General features: G+C 41.9%; 1 protein-coding gene across 1 annotated transcript in view; it reads right to left on the reverse strand.

Moving 5' to 3' along the window:
* Window positions 1-15285, reverse strand: part of SLC9A8 (solute carrier family 9, subfamily A (NHE8, cation proton antiporter 8), member 8) — a 59870-nt gene extending 44585 nt beyond the window's left edge. Inside the window, exons 1-3 of the mRNA XM_015560711.1 lie at window positions 15154-15285; window positions 14825-15047; window positions 7983-8063 (exon numbers count right to left, since the gene is read on the reverse strand). Of these exons, the coding sequence (XP_015416197.1) occupies window positions 7983-8063; window positions 14825-15047; window positions 15154-15285 (436 nt within the window). The remainder of the gene's footprint in view (window positions 1-7982; window positions 8064-14824; window positions 15048-15153) is intronic.
* Between the last annotated feature and the right edge of the window lie 1499 nt (window positions 15286-16784).

Here is a 16784-nt window from a genome sequence, read left to right on the forward strand (position 1 = left end):
TGTTCCCCCCCCCCCCCCCCCCCAGTATACCCCATTCCATTGGGTGATCAGAGCCTGTTGGCCATGGAAAAGGACCGAGAGGTAGTTAGTGTGCCTCAGAGTGACTGGTCGAGTGGTCGTTCTGCAATTAGGGTCAATTTGCATATTACCCTTTTATTATATAGGATAGAGGCCTGGAGCACAGGTGGGGGTCGGCCTGCCTGCCCTGATGGGGGCCCCGGATTGGGGGGGGGGGTCCCCACTGGGGGGCGGGGCCAGCCGGGGCAAGGGGTCATGGGTGGTTTGCAGGCCAGCCACACCCCTGATCGGGGTGGGAGTCCCCTGCTGGGGGGCGGGGCTAGAGCGGTTTGCTGGCCAACCCCACCCCTAATCGGGGTATGGGTCACTGCTGGGAGGCAGGGCCAGCTGAGGTGAGGGGCTGCGGGGGTTTGCAGGCCAGCCACACCCCTGATTGGTGTTGGGGTCCCTGCTGGGGGGTGGGGCCAGCCAGAGCAAGGGGCGGCAGTCGTTCTGGTCTCTGGTTGTTCTGGTTGTTTAGCTGTTTTGGTCACTGGGCTTTTATTGTATAGGATTTATAAGGCACTGGAAATCTTTGTAAAATATGATATTATTATTACTACTACTACTATTATTATTATTGCTTGAGTAATCCTTTTGAGAAGTCCTAGGACTAAACTATGGCACAGCATTAAATTGGAAAACTATTCCTTTACCTTTTGAGATTGAGGTCCACTGTTAGGAGAAATTAATTTTTACCACACAACTGTCCACCAGGTGGAAATAATACCCTAGAAACAATTTTGTATATTCCTATCAGTAAAAAGAATTTGAGCATGCACTTTCAAGTTACAAATGCGTATTATTATAAAACAGTGCTACTATATTAATATATTTTAAAATATACACAAAAATAGAAATTGTAAAAAAGTGAGATTAAAATTAAATAGAAACATAAATCCTACTATTTTCTTTTGCCCCCCAATGGATCTTCATGCACACACTTCATTATGGACACTAATGGATTAAGTCAAAACACTGGGAACAATTAATAATGATTTGTTGAGACTATTCTCCCAGGGTTTGTCATTTCAACTTATTTCTAATCCTCAAGAGAATGCTGCAGGTAGGAAGGCTCAAAGAGTTTAAGAAGTTTGTCTGACAGCTCAGGGCCAGACTAACTACTGGCTCCTGGGTACATTCTACCACCTCATGATTCTGGTCTACCATGACCACTGTAAAATACCAGTGTTCTCGATAATTAACATTACAGGAAAAATGCTTAAAATGCATTAATTGTAATAATAAGGTTACAGCCGAAACCGGTTTGGCTCAGTGGATAGAGCGTCGGCCTGTGGACTGAAAGGTCCCAGGTTCAATTCCGGTCAAGGGCATGTACCTGGGTTGCAGGCACATCCCCAGTGGGGGGCGTGCAGGAGGCAGCTGATTGATGTTTCTCTCTCATCGATGTTTCTAACTCTCTATCTCTCTCCCTTCCTCTCTGTAAAAAATCAATAAAATATATTTTAAAAAAAATAATGTTACAAAACAGTACGTTGAACATGATCCTAATTCCCTTAAAGAATATATATGCACACACATATTTATTTGCACTGTGTTAAAAATAAACACACAGACACACAGTGCAGATAATTTTGAAAACCCAGTCCTTGATTCTACTACTTATAGTAAAGTAGATGCTACTCCAAAGATACTCTAAAAGACAGAAGACCTGCCAGTAGGATGGGAATCAGTATCTCAGGGCTGTCTGTCTATCTGTTTTCTGGGGGAAAGACTGTTTAAACGTTTTGTTTTTAAAGTAGCTTACTTCTTCAGAGGAATGGTATCCCTTACTAATGTGAAGAGAACATTGATATGGTGAAAGAGGAAATTTATAGAAATCAGCACCAACATAGCCAGTTTCAGAATGCAATTCTTTAACAGCTTTTTACTTTTAAAATGTAGACTACCTCACCTGGCCGGCGTGGCTCAGTAGTTGTGTGTCGACCTATGAACCAGGAGCTCATGGTTCGATTCCTGGTCAGGGCACAAGCCCAGTTTGCGGGCTCGATCCCCTGTGTGGGGCGTGAAGGAGGTAGCCAATCAATGATTCTCCCTCATCGTTGATGTTTCTATCTCCCCTTCTCCTTCCCTCTTGGAAATAATATTTTTTTAAAAAGTAGACTACCTCACTATTCTGGCATATCTGGAAGATTTAAATATAAAATACAGCTTAAAGATGATAAAATGCTGTGACAAGAGAAGATGACCACAAAACTAGGAAAGTCAAAGCAAGGCTCTAGGCCAGCCGTGGGCAAACTACGGCCCACGGGCCGGATCCGGCCTGTTTGAAATGAATAAAACTAAAACAAAAAAAGAGACCGTACCCTTTTATGTAATGATGTTTACTTTGAATTTATATTAGTTCACACACACACTCCATCCATGCTTTTGTTCCGGCCCTCCGGTCCAGTTTAAGAACCCATTGTGGTCCTCGAGTCAAAAAGTTTGCCCACCCCTGCTCTAGGCAAAAGCAGGAAGCTATTACACATGAGCACACATTTAGCTAATGGCAGCAAAACAGCAACACGAACTTCCAAGAATAAATTATCACCTCCGATCTGTGTTTCCAGAAACATGGAGGCGAAAAGTCTGTGCTAGCACTCTTCCATAGAATGTGACAGCCTGGAGAATCCTCTGTCGAATGCGATCATTTTGTCAATCTGACAACCAGTTTTGGCCTCTAAGATAGTGCTACTCTAACACCAACACATGAATGTCTGTTTCTTCTCTAATAAATCAAACACCTAAGACTCAGGGAGAGTTACCTGTGGGACATCTTAAGTTGCATCAACATTAGATTCTGAGTCTAAAAAGTAATGAAAGCTATTACAGTTAGGAGCCTCCCTTTAAGTTTCATTTAAAAACATTTTTAATAACTTAAGTACAAATGGAATATAATTACTGTATTTGCTTTTTTCCAGAATTACTTTTAGTCAATAATTCAGGGACTGAATGATTTTTCCTCATCTTCCACTCAAAACCCTCATCAACAAAAAGAGCACTTCTCTTAAAAAAAATCCTTTAGTCAAAACAAGAAGGGACTGTCTAGTCAGTGTTGCTCAGTGGTTGAGTGTCAACCTATGAACCAGGAGGTAAAGGCTCAATTCCCAGTTGGGGCACATGCCCGGGTTGATCCCCAGTGTGGGGCGTGCAAGAGGCAGCCAATCAATGATTCTCTCATTGATGTTTCTATCTCCCCCTCCCATCCTCTCTCTGAAATCAATAAAAATATATTTTAAAAAAATAAGAAGGAATTCCTATAATTAAAAACACAGATATAGTTAAGAAGTTTATGACAGGAGGCACTTTGTGTATTCTATTCACTAAATGATCCAATCAAATCCAGTTGTAAGTTAAAACCAGGTTTTCTATCTATCAGCTGTATTCAGGCTAAACCTTGGCATTGGAAAGTCAAATTTCCAGGACTTACATAACCCCATTCTGGCCTTTTCATGCTCTAAAATAAAGTATGATTGTGAAAAAAAATCTACACCTGTTTTTTGCTACATATGACAGAGGATAGTGGACAATACAATTATTTATTTTTCTTTCCTTATAAATTTTAGCCCTAAATCTATAAACAGTGAATCAGCACTATATGGCCAATGAAAATAAATATATGAGCTTAAGTAATACATGGAAAGAATAGTAAAAAGAACGAACACCAAAAATGATATAAACTTAAACCAAATAAAGCCATCTAGTTGATATATATGTCTATAAATGGTTTGGAAGAGAATGAAGCATGATAAAAACAGGTAAAATTGTCAATGAAAAGGATTTTTGTATAACTGTTTAACCATGCCAAAAATTTATTTTTTCAAAAAGAGGCCCAAATTACAGAATTTCATGAAGTATATAAAGTATCTGAAAGCTTTGGGCAAGGGCCAGTAAAGAAGTATCTTTAGAACTTCATGTTGATATTTTTTATAAAGAATTAAAAAAGTATCAAGATTCATTTAAAAATACAATAAAATATAAGGGAGAAATGTGTCTTTACAGTATAGTTAAGTCCTTTTCTATAACAACACTTTCTTAGGAACACTGAAGGCTTAGCCATCACACAAAAGGCCAATACTGTCTCTAAGTGACTGTGGACTTCTGTACTTCTGGCTGGAAGAGGTAGGCCGGGAAATTTATCCTGAAAGAATGAAGACCCCATTTTCTCTGGCAGCTTCCTCTCGGGTGTTTGTTTGTTTTTTTGGCACAAAAGTTGGAAATTCTTGACATGGTGAATATCTCAATATTCTGTTACATTTTGCTCCAGTACTACAAAAGTTCTCCTTCAATTTACACAGCTTTATGAAATGCAGAACTATTTTGATAGTTTTGTCAGCTTTTCTAAATTCTAACCAAATGTCCCTTAAAAGAATAAAAACTACTTTCTGAACCCAGCACTCTCCCTGGTAGTTCTCTTAGTGTTCCAATCACCTAAGCTAGCAAATAATTATTGAAAATAATTATTTTCCATTATCCCTCCCAAGACCTGCCTGTACAGTCTACAGTTATTTCTGCAACATCAGTAAACATATGAATCTTGTGGATGGAGAGCCTTGGTTGATCCCCAACATCATTTCCCCCCAACCCCCCACCATGCCCAGTTCTGGGGTGGCCATGTGGTCAGAAGTCATCTACAACTTCTTGTGGAACCAGGGAGAAGAGGAGGCCACCCTGCCCACTCTGCTTGCTACTATAAATATGACTGTTTATTTGTTTGTTTAATGGTTTTAGAGAGAGGAAGGGAGAGGGAGAGAAACAGCAATGATGATAACCATTCATTGGCTGCCTCCTGCACTCCCCACACTGGATATCGAGTCTACAACCCCAGCATGTGCCCTGATCGGGAATCGAACTGTGACCTCCTAGTTCAGGGTCGATCCTCAACCACTGAGCCACACTGGAGAGGCTCTGTTTGCTACTGTAAAGACAGTAAGCCTGAAGCTATGAAGACTTACCACATGGAGAGAGCCTGCCCACTGGGGGAACTACTGGTCACTATGATGTGCACTGACCACCAGGGGGCAGATGCTCAATGTAGGAGCTGCCCTCTGGTGGTCAGTGTGCACCCACAGGGGGAGTGCTGCTCAGCCAGAAGCCGGGTTCATGGCTGGTGAGCGCAGCGGAGGTGGCAGGAGTCTCTCCCACCTCCGCTGCAGGCAGGCAGTAAGGAGCGAGGGGTCCCAGACTGCAAGAGCCCCAGACTGCGAGAGGGATGTCTGACTGCCGGCTTAGGCCCGATCCCAGGATTACATCCCCTGAGGCGCCCTGGACTGCGAGAGGGTGCAGGCCAGGCTAAGGGACCCTCACCCCCTAGTGCACAAATTTTGTGCACCGGGCCTCTACTCTCATATAAAAGGCAACTCTGAGATAGGAAGCTATCAATTCAACAAACAAAAATGCAGTCAATGCCCTAGCCAGTTTGGCTCAGTGGATACAGCGATAGCCTGTGGACTGAAGGGTCCCAGGTTTGATCCCAGCCAAGGGCACAAACCTGGGTTGTGGGCTTAATCCCCAGTGTGGGGTGTGCAGGAGTCAGCCAATCAACGATTCTCTCTCATTATTGATGTTTCTATCTCTTTCTCCATCTCCCTTCCTCTCTGAAATCAATAAAAATATATTAAAAAATAAAAAGAATCTAGGCTTCTCATCTGTTAGTATTCTACCTTTTGTCTTTGAGCCACAGTAGCAGAAAGATGGCTGCCAGAGCTCCAGGCATCACATCCTCATACAATAGCATCAAAGAAAGGGAAAATTACTGTTTTTATCAGAGAGAAGAGGATTTTTCCTAGAGCCACCACTGAGCACCCATTCCCTTGGTCTCACTGGCCAGAACTGGATTTTACACTGCCTTGCTACCTCTATCCTTCTTTGGCAAAGCAGAGTAAAATTATTATGACAGCAAAGACCAATCTTGATTTGGAGGGGCCCATCTTCTGTGAGCACATTGTGGCAAGACACTTGATCAAAATAAGGGCTCTATTTTCAAGGAAGAAGGGCGGAAATGACTCTTGGATAGGCAATCAATAATGTATGCTGTAAGTCCTAATACAAGCACATGCAAGAAATAGTGAAAAATTTGACATTCCAAACCAAATGATAATACCATCATTTTAATTTCCATGTGCACATACCGAAATATGCACCAACTATATTTATTATTTTTAAGGAACTATGAAAACGGACTGCAAAACTGTAAATTCCTTGTAATGGCTTTTTAAAGTCTTCACTGAAATGCCCCAGAATAATAGGTATTAGCTATGTAGGTTATTTTCAACATGCCTAAAATAGAAAAAGGAACGTTAATGAATGATCCTCCCATTCTTAGAGTTCTAAGGCTATCCTGTTAGCTAAGGCTATTAGAATCTGCCATGGGGTACAGCTGAAGAGCCCACTAAACAGAGAGCAGGAACTCTTTTGAGCAAAACTGGTTTTCAGCTCTACTAAAGATCAATGCTATACAGTGGTGCCTCTTCCTTAAAATATGGCATCACTGGGGGTCATGAAGCTTAGATGAGACGGCAATGCGAACACTCCTAGGCCAGAACTGGCACATAGTAGACTGTGAAGTCCAGGGAAGGCTGGACTGAGGAGGGCTGAACACGGGCAGCAGGAGCACAGGTGGTGACGGGGAAGGAGAATGAACAGAGCCTGAGAGTTCATTTCCAAAGTTAACCTAAACCACAACTATATTGTGAAATAATCACTAAATACACTAAATAAAATGTACAAGGCAAAGAAAATTAACTTAAAGCATCAGCAGTGATAAGAAAAAACTAAATATCATCAGTAGGCCTGTAAGTAACTACAATATTATAATCTGGTAAGAGCTTTAGCTGAACTTAGTAAAATCTTATTTACTATGTCTTTTTTTTTTAAAGGTTTGGATGATTTTTTACAGAGAGGAAGGGAGAGGGATAGAGAGTTAGAAACATCAATGAGAGAAACATTGATCAGCTGCCTCCTGCACACCTCACACTGGGGATGATGTGCCCGCAACCGAGGTCCATGCCCTTGACCGGAATCAAACCTGGGACCTTTCAGTCCATAGGCCGATGCTCTATCCACTGAGCCAAACCGGTTACGGCTTATTTACTATGTCTTAAGCATCCCCACCAACATTTTCCTCTTCATCTTAGTACTCACTGAAAATAAGGTCTCTGCCTCTTCCTCCACTAACCACTTCAATGAATGTACAAATGAGGTCACACCTGTTATTCCCTTTAAATAGAGGCTAATTATCTTACGAGTTAAATGCCACAGGAAACAAAAGGGAGAAATTCGAGGTAGAATGGAATGCTCTCTGAAGACTTTAGATCTGACTCTGACATTGAAGTGAGCCATTTCTTTTTCCTAAACCAGCCGTGGGCAAACTACGGCCCGCGGGCCGGATCCGGCCCATTTGAAATGAATAAAACTATTGAAAAAAAAGACCGTACCCTTTTATGTAATGATGTTTACTTTGAATTTATATTAGCTCACACAAACACTCCATCCATGCTTTTGTTCCGGCCCTCCGGTCCAGTTTAAGAACCCATTGTGGCCCTCGAGTCAAAAAGTTTGCCCACCCCTGTAAACTGTAAAGTGAGAGCCCCATTGGCTATAAAATTCAGTGACACTATGAATTAAAGTGCCAATTACTTGTCTTAGTTCAGCAGAATGTCAGCAGAGCCTAGTAGCAGATGTATTCTAGAAGTAGAAAAGGCCTTGGAGCTGTACTGAGGGGTTTCTATGTGACCTTCATGAGGTCATCACCCCTCTCTGAGCCACAATGTCCTCACCTGTAAACACCCTCATGGCAGGTGGTAGTGAGGATTAAATGAGATCAGGAATGTACATCTTTTGTGGTTCCTGGCAGTAGGAGGCACTAAAAAAAATCATAGTTATTGCTACTGCTTTTATTAGACTCACCAATAAGCACTTACCTAAAGAAACAACAGCAACACTCTCTGGCAAGAAATGTAATCTGTATCGAATCAGTAAATGCACCAATATGATGCAGATAGCTGTAGGAAAAATAAGACATTGTTAAAACAGCACATTTTAAAATGATAAATACCAAGTTCAAGGCAATAATTACTTCTGGAGGGCTGCCAGGGAAATGGACAACTGTCAGTGACACTGTAAACTTCAGTGGCATTTGCAATCTATTTCTTTAACTGGAAACTCACAGTATTATAACTGTAGACTCACAGTGTTTAAAACATTTTTTTCTGTACTTCTTTACATCTAAGAGCATCAGACAGCTAATATTTTTCTAAGCAATTAAAATTATTCAAACTTCCCAGATTCTAAGAAATGGTCTTCAACTTTACTGAAGTAGTCATCAACTGAAAAACTCCAAATAGTGAAGACCAAGTCAATGAAATCAATCACTTCCATATAACTATAATATGCTGACATGAAGTATTTTACCACCTGGTGATTGGTTCTCTCTTAACACAGAGGAAAGTGAGAGTGTTTTATAAACAGAACAAAGTAAATGCTTTGGTTTGGTGATAAGATCGTCAGAAACCTAAAGATGGGGTACTTGCTCTCCAGCTGGGTGATGGCTCCCCATTTGCCAGGCACTGTTCTGACCCCCAACACCCCTCTTAACTGTTGTTACCATTCTCTCCTTTGATTCTAGATGAGAAAACTGGGGCTCAGAGGTCACTTCACTGGGAGGTGCTGCAGGGTGGAGCCAGATTCCAAACTTGTGCCCTTAACCTTGGGCACCCCTACCTCCCTCCTGGCTGCCCTCATGCCTCAGTCACGAAAATACAATTAATGTCTGACTTTCCTCACAGATGTGTTGTCATAAAAGAAAAGAATATAAAACTATTTAAAAGTAACAAGTACTTCTGGATTCCCCCCCCCAACTAAAGTATACTTTTACATAAATAATTCCTAAATGTAATTTCATGGTCCAAGTGTTAATGCGCATGTCTCTTTTTGTTAGGCATCTAGGTGGTATACTACCTCCTCAATCAAAGTATCATCTTAATAATACTAAAAATAATTTATTATTATTTTTTTGTAAAAAGGAGTCTTTAAACAATCTGCATGGCTGTTAACTGGCCACCCTCAGAGCCACAGTGACAGATTAGATATCTTTAGTTCCACCAAAAAGCACCAGGTGGCCAGAGAAAGGAAATAGTTGTAAATATACAAATTTTGTCCTTTCATTCTGTGCTCTAAACCAGCGGTCGCCAACTGGTGGTCTGAAAGGTTGGCGACTGCTGCTCTACACTATCAACCTGTGGTGTTATTATAAATATTTAACCTATTTAGAAAAATCCTACATTAAATACTAAGAGCAAGAAAAAGTTCCAGACAGGTGCGTGAGCACATAAGTAGATAGATAATAAATTAGGGAGCTAAATCAGTTTCTGATCCTTTTTTGCACCAAGCTGGATGAAAACTTAATTTAAAACATGTATTCTCCTAAATCAAACCATCTGCATCTTTCAGAACAAAGATGGAAACTATTAACAGAAAGGGCTAAATATAGGGCTCAAGGAAGGTCATCAGCCATTAAAGAGAATGAGGTCTGAAAAAACTACCCACAGGATGGGAGAAAATATTTATAAATCAGATATCTGATAAGGGCCTAGTAGCCAGAATATATAAAGAGCTCTTACAACAAAATGAAAACAACACAATTTAAAAATGAACAAAGGACCCGAATAGACATTTCTCCCAAGATATATGAACGACCAATAAACACATGAAAAGATGCTTAACATCATTAGTCATTAGCAAAATGCGAATCAAAGCCACAGTGAGATACTTCCCACCCACTCGGATGGCTATAATTAAAAAAACAAACAAACTGGAAAATAATAAGTGTTAGTTAGGATGTAAGGAAAATGGAACCCTTGGGTCTGGCTAGTAGGAATGTAAAACGGTGCAGTCAGCTAGCCTCTGTGGAAAAGTCTGGCAGTTCCTGAGAAAGTTACATAGAGAATAACTATTTAACCTAGCAATTCCACTCCTAAGTATATATCCAAGAGAAACAAAAACTTGTGTCCATACAAAAACATGTACACAAATGTTCATAGCAGAACCATTTACAACAGTCAACAGGAGGAAACAACACAAATGTCCATCAACTGAGGAATGGATAAACATAATGTGGTATATCCTTACAATGGACTACTACTCAGCCATACAAAGGAATACAATTCTAACACTTGCTATAACATGGGTGGACCTTGAAGACATGATGCTAAATGAAAGAAGACAAACATAAAAGATCATATATTATATGATTCTATTTGTATAAAATACTTTGAGTATGCAAATTCTTAGAGATTGAAAGCAGAATTTTATGTTTATCAGAGACTGGGGAGAGGGGTAAATGGGGAGTGAATGCTTTTAATGGGTATCGGGTTTCCTTTTGGGATAAAAAAGAACTAAATGGTGGTAATGTAGTAAATGCCACTGAATTGTACATTTTTAGAGTGGTAAATTTTATGTTATGTTTATTTTTAGCACATATATATCCTCTAAAAGGAAAAAAGAGGATGAGGTATATAAAAAACACTAACTTGGAAAGACCTCCAAGACATTCTGTGAGATGAAAAAGCAAGCTATAGGACCCCATTTATATTAAAATAAACAAACTCCAAGCTATATGTGCCTTTATGTGAATATGTGCTTATGAATGTACAAAAGTATATACACAATACAAGTACATGTTTCCAAATTCACCCGGGGGGCTAAAAAAGCAAAAAGGAACAAAAACTTCTATGTGGCATGGAGAATACGCATACCACAAGTTAAAATGCTTCCAACTTTTCATGCTTGAAGCAATAATTATGTAAGCTATATTAAAACACAGACGTGCCAATTTTAATAACGCTAATAAATTTAATGGCTCATAAAATGGATGTGTCAAATGATGCTAATTGCTAACTCTAGTGCAAGTCAAGAACAGTGACTCACCATTGTTTCTGCAGAGTCAAAGTTCAGCAGTGGTTAAGTATATATATAAGTCAACTGATTCCAAGCTTCTAAAAGTCGAAGAGTTTTGGCATCCCTTCTCAACAAAGAGGAAAACAATGTAATCCTTTCCCACCCTTTTGGGACACAAATGTTATAATTTCATTTGAATGACTAACATAGTAAACAAAGTGGCAAATGTGTTCCAGATTAGTAGTTCCTGAAGACTGAACTATGGACTGATGATTTCCCTCAACTCACCAGAGTTCATGTAGTGAGTTAGCAAATTACCTATTAACAGTATTTTTTTTGTACTTTATCAGACATATCTAATCAGGAACATACAATAATTATGTTATCTTGATAATATACAAGAGCAGAGGAAAAATGTCTTCAAAATTACTTAGAAAGCATTCCTTTCTTCTAAAGAAATGTTGACCTGCACATAAAAAGTGGAGATTCCAACTCATAAACTGCCAAGAATCTGATTAGGTGAAAATGGAACCTGCGTGACATTAGTGGGACTCTAGAGTCTAGGTTTATGAACTGTTTGAGGAGAAGACAATCCAAGATAAATATACAGCACTCTAAATACAGTTCAGTCCTTTCTGGCCCCAAACATGCATTAACACTGGGCGGAATTTTGCCTGGATGAAAAAGCACATTAAAAAACCTGTTTTGTAGTCTTTGGCACAAAATAATCTTAAATGCTACACATCCTGAAAATTACTTTGAAAATCTTACTTATGCTTTTCACCCTCCTGTGAAAAAAGTGATTACAAAACAAAAGCTTTTTTTTCCCCAAGCAATCCTTTTATATTCTCTAATATATCAAGCTGACAACAATGTAAATAGATTAATAATACTTCAGGATTTAAAGAACTAAAGATTTCTTGATTAAGAAAAGAACTGCCTTTCTTCTTTGTATTCAGCTGCTATATTAAAAGAAAAAGAAAACAAGAGTCTTTGATTTTTGAAGTAATCCCCTAGAAACAGAATTTAATTACATTTGCAGGGTAAAAAATTATCTGGGATAGTAAATCTATATGAGACATTGTACACTTGAGCATTGTTGGTGGGAATGTAAAATGGTGCAGCCTCTGTGGAAAAGTTTGGCAGTTCCTGAGAAAGTTACACAGAGTAGCCATTCACCCAGCAATTCCACTCCTAGGTTTATACTGTTTATCTAAGAGAAAGAAAAATATATGTACACAAAAATGGGTACACAGCCCTAGCTGGTTTGGTTCAGTGGATACAGCAACAGCCTGTGGGCTGAAGGGTCCTGGGTTTGATTTCCGTCAAGGGCACACGCCCAGATTGCAGGCCCGATCCCCAGTGGCAGGCCCGATCCCCAGTGGGGGGTGTGCAGGAGGCAGCCAATCAATGAGTCTCTCTCATCATCGATGTTTCTCTTTTTCTTTCCCCTTCCCTTCCTCCCTGAAGTCAATAAAAATATATTTAACAAAACAAAAAAACATGTGTACACAAATGTTCATAGCATAACTATTTACAATAATCAACAGGTGGAAACAACACAAATGCCCTCAACTGATAAATGGATAAACATAATGTGATGTCCTTACAATGAAATATTATTCAGCCACACAAAGGAATACAATTCTAACACAAGCTACAACTTGGGTGAACCTTGAAGACATGACGCTAAGTGAAAGAAGCCAGATATAATAGTTCTTTCTGTGTTTTGTTTGTTTTTAATTAATGAGACACAAGGATGAGCCCTAGGACTTTAAATAAAATTACTGTATTATTGCACCAAAAGGCTGATGGTTCAATTCTTGTTTCTCTATCATCAATGCTTCTCTTTCACTCCCTCTCTCTTTAAAATCAATACAACACACACACACACACACACACACACACATATTTCCTATATAATAAAAACCTAACATGTAAATGGACTGAATGGTGGAACTACCTGTGGAAAGACCAGTCGCTATGATGTGCACTGACCACCAGGGGGCAGATGCTCAATGCAGGAGCTGCTCCCAGCCAACAGGTCCCAGGCCAACCAAGGCGGGTGACAGTGGAGACCCACCCCCAGCCTTCACCCCCTCCCCCCGAACATTGCCCTGCAGAGGGAGGCGGCCAACGAGTAGGCAGCACCAGGCTGGCCAAGGCAGGTGCCAACAGGGCCCCCTGATCTCCCTGCTGGTTGCCCCACAGATCAGCCCTGATCACCAGCCAGGCCTAGGGACCCTACCCATGCATGAATTTTGTACACCAGGCCTCTAGTGTATATATGTAATTTTAAATCCTCACCTGAGGATATTTTTTTCCATTGCTTTTCAGGGAGAGTAGCAGGGAGGGATGGAGGAAGGTGGTGGGGGAGAGGGAGAGAGAGAAACCGATGTGAGAGAGATGCATTGACTGGTTGCCTTCCATATGCGCCTCGACTGGGGAGAGGAGCGAACCTGCAACTGAGGTACACGCCCGTGCCTGGGAATCAAACCTGAGACCCTCCTGTGGGCAGCTGACATTCTAATCACTGAGAACACTGGCCAGGGCAATAGGAACACAGTTTTTTAAAAAAACGGACTGAAGAGTCCTTGATTGTTCAATCCAGTCAAGAGCACATACCTTGGTTGTAGGCTTGATCCCCGGCCCCACGGAGGCAGCCAATTGATGTCTCTCTCTCATTGATGTTTCTATCTCTCCCCCTTCCTTCCATTCTCTCTAAAAAAATCAATGGAAAAAATATCCTCGGGTGAGAATTAACAAGAAAAATTACTGTATTATTAAAATTGACTTTAAAAGTCTGACTAAAGTGTGAAAGAAGTGATACTTTCCCTCAAAAAACACTTAATGGACAGCAGAGAAATACTCTGTACCTTTAAATCTAGTTGCACCTTTCACTTTTCTAAAAAGATCTAATTGGAAATATGACTAACTATCATTAAAGAAGAGTGGAAAATGTAAACATGCCAGCTTCACTTTTCAAATTAGAGTTTGGACTTGGGTCAAGTTCTAAGCTATTTCTTCTCTAGTCAGCTAATCCAAAGTGGTTGTGCAGTTTCAACTGGCTATTTTTATGTTTGTTTAACACAGTTGCCTATTCTCTATAGTCTGGAAGGCAGTGAAGTTAATGCCTTTTACCTAAACTTCTTGAATGATGTCTTGTAATCTGGCTGTTAGTCTCTAGTTCCCAGATCTTAGGTGTGTCAATCGCTTAACCTCTCTGGGCCTAAATTTCCTCACCTGTTAAAGGAGGAGGCTGAACAAAATGAGATTTTAAGTTTGACACAGTGACTCTGTTGAAAGAAAAATATTACATAATAACAGCACCGGTGTTATACAGATATGGCGAAAGTCATGACCATGGTTAATGAAATGACAGAGGTTAAGGATAACAGTGTGCTAGGACAAGGGCCCCTGATCTTTTCCTCAGCAGCAAAACCTTTACATAAAATTTTATACAGAAGCTTAATAGAGATGAGACAAAACGCTGCTCTGGTCAAAGTCAGATGCCCTTCCATTTGACTACCTCTACTTCCTGCTACCATACACACAGAGACTTTCATGAGCAGAGTTTGAAATCCACTCAACTAGACGTTCAAGGTTGTTTCTAGGTCAAACATCTTTAATTCTCTCTTCCAAAGGACATCTCAGATATTTCAAAAAGGGCTCTTCAGAATTGTTAAGCTCTAAGTTTTTATGAAGAAAAAGAAGTACCCTGCTATAATGTTACGCACTATCATAGTCCCTCAGTCGGAAGTGAAATCCAAATGGAAGACTTGACAAAGTAAGCAGTGGTTTAAAGGGGGTTAACCACACACAACACGCATAGACACGCAAGATGGTAGATGATGGTGACTGCATTCACCTAGGACAAGGAGGGTGAAGAAGATAGTCATGCCACTGGACTGCTCCTCCTGCTGAGCCTGCTCCCCGGTCTGCACAGGGAGGATGGGCCTGGCAGGGGTCGGGAGCACCAGTTTTGTAGTGACAACCAGGCTGGTGTGGAGGGTGACATTGAAAACTTCGTGAGTTGTGTTGGGGAACCTGTGGAAGGACACAAAAAGCAGAATTAGGTCAAGGAAAAGGGGCTCCAAAGTATCACACACACAAAGCCAGAGAACACTTGGCACAGAGCTTTTTAGGAGTCTTAAGTCTTGCCACCAACAGGCAGGCCTTAAGAGAGAAACTGATTACAAAACTTCCTGCCTGCTGCCACAGGATGGGAGCAGTGCCCTCGGGTGCTGCTGAACGCAGCCATTTAGAGGACAGGAACAAGGGGCGTTCGGGGCCTGCGTAGAAGCCACATGCCACCTGCTCTTTGGCCATAACGGGGGATGTAATCAGAGGCAAACTGGAATCTCATCACTTCCAAGGTCCAACATCATTTACGTGGCGCCTTTATTTCTCGTTTACATTCTTTTCCCTGGATTATACCCACAAGTTGAAGAAGCCGCCTGAATTTGCGCAATTGGTGATCTGTTTGGAATGCCCTACCCTACTTTGTAAGATCCTTCTCAGATTTCAAAAGGCTCAGTGTAACCTCCTCTGTAACACCCGGCTCCACACCACCGCTTATGCTCCCCACAGCTCTCTCCGCACGCGTTGGGATTGTACACTAGTGCACTATGGATACAAGAGTCATTGCGATTGTGATTATAGCAGCTAATGTGTACTGAGGGGCTAGGTAACCGACAACCTCTCGTTTAATAGGCATAACTTGTCTGAGGTGGATACTCTTACTTTCCCTTTTATACCCGCAACAACAGAGCGTCGGAGAGGCTGCCTAATTTGGCCAATGCCTCAGTTAGTCAGTGGCAGAACTGAGCGTTGAGGCCAAACATGAAGTCACTGGTCCATGCCACCTCTTTCGCTTTGTGCTGCTGAGGCACCGTTTAGTGTCTGGGACAGAGCGGATGCTTTAACAAATAAGGCGACTAAATGAAATGACCATCAGCCAAGAGACAGATCGGGAAAGTTGACGGGTGAGGGAGCCAAATTTCAAATCCACGGGGTTCCCTGTGAATTTTTACACACGCATTCCACACACACAGGAAGGGCATCCACAACATGCAATACACTGTGCCCAGCAGGCATGGAGATGGGCTGAGAGTGGTCCCTGCCCAGAGGACAGGAAGCCTGGCCGCCCCCATTTCTTCTTGCAGGGCCAGCCCCCTTGTTCTCTGCACCCCAGGCACCCTGCCTGCCTTTCTGTCCCTCAAAGGCACTGCAGCCTGTCTTGCACTCGCTGTACCCTCTCCTATCCCTCCTCCTGGCACGGGCACGGGCACGGGCACTCCTTCCTGAGTAGACGCCCCCACCCTAACACTACTCCACTCCCTTCAGAGCACTGAAATCGTCTTGTCTATTTATGGTCTTTTGCTACAAGGAAGTTCCCAGAGGGAGGCTCCTGGCTTGCTTCCTTCACTACTATGTGCCCAGGGCCTGGAATATATAGATGGCCGGCAGTTAATGAATGAATGAAACTCAATGGAGACAGATACAGAAAAAGATCTCTACGGTGGAGGAGGCGCCTGGCTAACTGGGGGGTGGGGGTGGGGGACTTCCTGGAGGAGGCGGAGCGCTCCGTAATCATCACAAGACCGGAAAGCTGGGAAAAGGACGTTTGGGTGGCGGGTGCCGCTAGACGGCTATCCAGGCCTGCACTGGGGCCCGATCCCCAGCCTGAGGTTCCGACCTCCAGGAGGCCGTGTTGGGCCCCGGCCCGTCCCTCCCGCCTTCCACGCAGGGGCCGGCAAGATCGGTCCTGGCCAACCAGCACAAGGAGCTCCTCCTCCTGGGGACGGGGGCGGCCTGAGGGGCTGGCT

This window comes from Myotis davidii, unplaced genomic scaffold (assembly GCF_000327345.1).
Source record: "Myotis davidii unplaced genomic scaffold, ASM32734v1 scaffold935, whole genome shotgun sequence".
Lineage (NCBI taxonomy): Eukaryota > Metazoa > Chordata > Mammalia > Chiroptera > Vespertilionidae > Myotis > Myotis davidii.